Source organism: Protopterus annectens, chromosome 6.part0, assembly GCF_019279795.1.
Source record: "Protopterus annectens isolate FY-2018-M chromosome 6.part0, PAN1.0, whole genome shotgun sequence".
Lineage (NCBI taxonomy): Eukaryota > Metazoa > Chordata > Ceratodontiformes > Protopteridae > Protopterus > Protopterus annectens.
Genome location: NC_056737.1, coordinates 1561959053 through 1561964291, shown reverse-complemented (window position 1 = coordinate 1561964291; position 5239 = coordinate 1561959053). Strand labels below are relative to the sequence as shown.

The 5239-nt window shown below is 36.8% G+C and overlaps 1 protein-coding gene across 1 annotated transcript in view; it reads left to right on the top strand.

Annotated features, from left to right (window-relative positions):
- Positions 1-2229: 2229 nt before the first annotated feature.
- The window catches only part of LOC122804004 (integumentary mucin C.1-like), a 191268-nt gene continuing 188258 nt past the window's right edge, over positions 2230-5239 (top strand). Inside the window, exons 1-2 of the mRNA XM_044073686.1 lie at positions 2230-2317; positions 4853-4909. Of these exons, the coding sequence (XP_043929621.1) occupies positions 2230-2317; positions 4853-4909 (145 nt within the window). The remainder of the gene's footprint in view (positions 2318-4852; positions 4910-5239) is intronic.

Below are 5239 nucleotides of genomic sequence, written 5' to 3'. Positions count from 1 at the left end.
AAAAGTGTTAACCACTAGGTTATGAGAAAGGTTGAGTGCTTCAGTAATTTGTAGCGTATTTAGTACTTACAACAGTTCTGAACCAGTGCTGTGCATGGAAAAGCAGATTCAAGTGCTAAAATTAAGAAACTGGCTAGTTCTAAGGGAAAAACTGAAGAGCAGACTTTGTGGCACTGGGAATAGTATAACCCTTGCTAAGCGGCACTGTGTGATGTGCAAACCCATGCAAACACAGGTTTTTAACTCAGAAACTGGAAAGGGATAGGAATTAGCCCAAAACGGCCAATAAGGTAAATTTCAGAGTTAGAAACCACTTATCTTGCGACAGATAGGTTAATCTAATGCTTACCACTCTCACTGATAAGCAGAAAGACCTCCCAGTACCACAACAAGGTCTGGACCACTCAGAAACACAGATCAAAGTCCGGAAATCAGCAGATCTGGGATCTGGACTATTCTAATATAAGAAAGGGTGGGAAACAAGCAGTGCAGATAGTATTTTTTTGTTTTTTTAGAAATTAGGCAGCAAAAAGCAATTTAAAACAGCAGAAATGCACAGAAATTGCTGTCACACTTGAGTGTGATGCCTAAAGTACTAAATGCAGTTTAAATTTTAGCTTTTAAGCAGACATATCAAGTGCACACACAATAAAATGATTTAACAGTACAATGCAGCAGAAATACAGCAAAACCACAGTAAAAACAGCTTTTTAAAAGTGTGATTAGCTAAAACAGTTAAAAGAAAGCCAAAAAGTACTTTGATCAGCAAAAAAGTCTCTCCTTCTCGTTTCTGGTGCTGTAGTAGTCTGCGGGACGCCCAAACAGGATCCGCTAAGCTAAAGCAAGCGCAAACCGATGCAAACGTGGGTGTTTAACTTAAAAACTTGAAAGGGATAGGAATTAGCCCAAAACGGCCAATAAGGTAAATTTCAGAACTGGAAACCACTCCTCTTGTGACAGATAAGCTGCACTAATGCTTAACACTCTCACTGATAAGCAGAAAGACCTCCCACTACCACAACAAGGTCTGGACCACTCAGAAACACAGATGAAAGTCCTGAAACCAGCAAATTTGGGATTTAGACTACTCTAGTATAGGAAAGAGTGGGAAGCAAGCAGTGCAGATAGTATTTTTTTTTTTTCTGTTTTCTTAAGAAATTAGGCATCAAAAAGCAATTTAAAAGGAATTTGCCAAAACAGGCCAATAAGGTAAATTTCAGAGCTGGAAACCACTCCTCTTGCGACAGATAGGCTGCTCTAATGCATACCACTGTCACTGATAAGCAGAAAGACCTCCCACTACCACAACAAGGTCAGAAACACAGACTAAAGTCCTGAAACCAGCAGATCTGGGATATATATATATATATATATATATGTATATATACATATTGTATATATATATATATATATATATAGTCTATATATAGATATTGATTTATATATATATAGATATAGTCTATATATATATATATACACACACACACACACACACACACACACACACACACACACACACACACACACACACACACAGACACATGCATACATATATATATATATAGACAGATATATAGATAAATATATAGACAGATGTCACTAGATGTATTATACATATATATATATATATATATATATATATATATATATATATATATATATATATATATGTAAATACACATTTGTACATGTATGGTGTGTGTGTGTGTGTGTGTGTGTGTGTGTGTGTGTGTGTGTGTGAGTGTGTGTTCACCACTTCCAAAGACTCATTTACTTCTTTCTCCAAGGAGATAGCAAAATTCTGCTCATTTGTAACAACCAACGCACTTTGCTTAAATTCTGATGCTCCATATCAAAGTAATTTTTTCTCCAAATTCTGACTTTCCACTTTCAAACACTCCATAGCTTTCTTTCCTTTTCCAGACTCTTTCCCTTAGGCCTCTTCCTAGTTACTGTAGAAGCTCTCTGGCACCATCTAACCGCTCCAAAGTGTAGGGGAAGTTCCCGGATGCACTGGCCAAATTTTCCCTAGAAGTGTAAGTACCACCTCAAGTTTCTCCTGACAAGAGGCCACTAGCTTAGTCAGACTAACCCAGTTAACAATGGATAAACCAATAAAAAAGCTACCTTAGCTTGTGTGGAAGCAGTATCTGAAATAATTGAGCTTAATAAAATCCATCCTGACACGTCTGCTTTAGTTTTTTAGCCAGGTCCTAAAGGTACGGATATATGTTGACATGCATTATTTTGTATTCTACAGCTACAACTACTGAAAGTACGACACCAACTACAACAACAACAACAGCAGCAACAACAAGTAAGTGTATTCTTTAACACACTGAGTAATCACTGTTCATATCCAGGATTCTTAGTAGTAAAAGATAAGTTAAGGGATTGTGGCTCACCAATTTGCAGATGGCTTCAAAGCTGGTGCAGACATAAACTCGACAGAGGATACCTTGATCTTACAAGAAGGTCTGTATCAAGTAGTTGTTGCTAAAACCATAGATTTAAGCTAAATGGCAAGAAATGTATAATCATATCTTTTGACAAGTAGGACTCCATTTGTAACTACCACATTGACAGCACCCGTCTAATAACTGATACCATACTTAGAGATCTGGGAACCTGTGATGACAATGAATTGTCCTTTGATCACTACGCATATACTGTTGTTAGGAAGTCCTTTTTTATCATGCAGCTTATATTGAATGGTATGGTGCCCATTTCCAAGGACTCAATAGTTCCTCTGTACTCAGCACTCATAAAGCTGATCATTGATTATAATGCCCCTTTCAGTATGTACCTGTCCAAATTATTGTCACAGCTAGAATGAGCACAATGCTTCATTACTAAACAAAAAACAAAAAACCAGGGACCTTAATCATAAAATCTATATGGACTCTTTAAAAGCTTTGTCTCCCTTCTCTGCATCATGAAGGTACTGAGAAGTGAGCTCTGTCTTTCATATACTATCTCAACAGACCATATTCTATCAGACTTATTGTACATTCAGAAGTCAAGTGGTGTTATAAAACACCCACTCAGGTGACCCCAATCTCTAATACAAAGTTAACAGAACATACTGGAGGGATCAGGATGTATACCAAGAATACCTCTTCTATGTAACTGATTTGTCCTCCACATAAAGCCAAGTACTTGTCTTACTCTGTTCAAATGGATGGGTAACCACAAATTTACTGATGGTTTAGCAGCAATGCCCCTCATGCATTGGCAAAACATGTTAAGTATCCAACATTTACTTGGGTGGGCTATCTTTGGAGATTCATTTTACAAAATAAAAGGTTTAATAATTACTGTGGTAATGTAGAGCTATGCTTATTAAGATCCTCACAGGTCAATAGCCTAGTAAGTTCCTTTGAATCTAAAAGTGCCTGAAATGTATTAAATATACATTCTTTCAATGGTACCGAAGACAACAGATATAAAGTCAAAGAATGGTAAATTTTATGAAATAATGACTCATTCTTCTCCGAGTAGATTCAACAAAGGAAGATGTCACAACCTTCTACTCTGACCAAGACTCAGCAGGTCTCCCACTTAAAACAATTCTCTGAGATAATGGTTAAGGTGTTTACCTGGCAAACACAAGGTGCAAGGTTTGATTCTCACGTGGGGTAATTGGCTAGGCTAAAAATGGCCCACAAGGGGCAATTAGCCTAGTACTAACCTATGATAGGGAGGGTGGCCTAATGGTTAAGGTGTTTGCCTTACAAACACAAGGTGCAGGGTTTGAGTCTCAAAAGGGATAATTGGCTAGGCTTAAAATGGCTCACAAGGGCAGTTAGCCTAGTACTAATCTATGAACCTATATGTGTTGTGTGTGTGTGTGTGTGTGTGTGTGTGTGTGTGTGTGTGTGTATGTCTATATATATATATATATATATATATATATATATATATATATATATATATACATATAGATACACACACACACATAGATTGATATATCGATAGATATATAGACAGATGTCACAGGATGTATTTTATATATATATAAATATATACATTTGTACATGATAGACACCTTGTGTGTGTGTGTGTGTGTGTGTGTGTGTGTGTGTGTGTATGTCTATATATATATATATATATATATATATATATATATATATATATATAGATATAGATACACACACACACATAGATTGATATATCGATAGATATATAGACAGATGTCACAGGATGTATTTTATATATATATAAATATATACATTTGTACATGATAGGGCACGCGCGCGCGCGCGTGTGTGTGTGTGTGTGTGTGTGTGTGTGTGTGTGTGTGTGTGTGTGTGTGTGTGTGTGTGTGTGTGTGTACCACTTTCACAGACTGATTTACTTCTTTCTCCAACGAGGCAACAAAATTCTGCTGATTTGTAACATCCAACACACAGGAAGCTTTGCTTACATTATGAAGCACCATATCAAAGTAATTTTTCCTCCAAATTTTCACTTTCCACTTTCAAACTCTCCAGAGCTTTCTTTCCTTTTCCAGCTTCTTTCCCTTAGGCCTCTTCCTTGTTACTGTAGAAGCTCGCTGGCACCATCTAAAAGCTTCAAAGAGTAGGGGAAGTTCCCTGATGTGCTGGCCAAATTTTTCCTAGAAGTATAAATAACACCTCAAGTTTTCACTGACAATAGGCCAGTAGCCTAGTGAGATTAACCCAGTCAACAAAGGATAACCCAATAAAAAAAAGTTACCTTAGCTTGTGTGGAAGAAGCATCTGAAATAATTGTACTTAATAAAATCCATCCTGACACGTCTGCTTTAGTTTTCTAGCAAAGTCCTAAAGGTATGGATGTATGTTGACATGCATTATTTTGTATTCTACAGCTACAACTACTGAAAGTACGACACCAACTACAACAACAACAACAGCAGCAACAACAAGTAAGTGTATTATTTAACACGCTGAGTAATCACTGTTCATATCCAGGATTCTTAGTAGTAAAAGATAAGTTAAGGGATTGTGGCTCACCAATTTGCAGATGGCTTCAAAGCTGGTGCAAACATAAACTCGACAGAGGATACCTTGATCTTACAAGAAGGTCTGTATCAAGTAGTTGTTGCTAAAACATAGATTTAAACTAAATGCCAGTAAATGTATAATCATATCCTTTGACAAGTAGAACTCCCATTGTAACTACCACATTGATAGCACCCGTCTAATAACTGATACTATACTTAGAGATCTGGGAACCTGTGATGACAATGAATTGT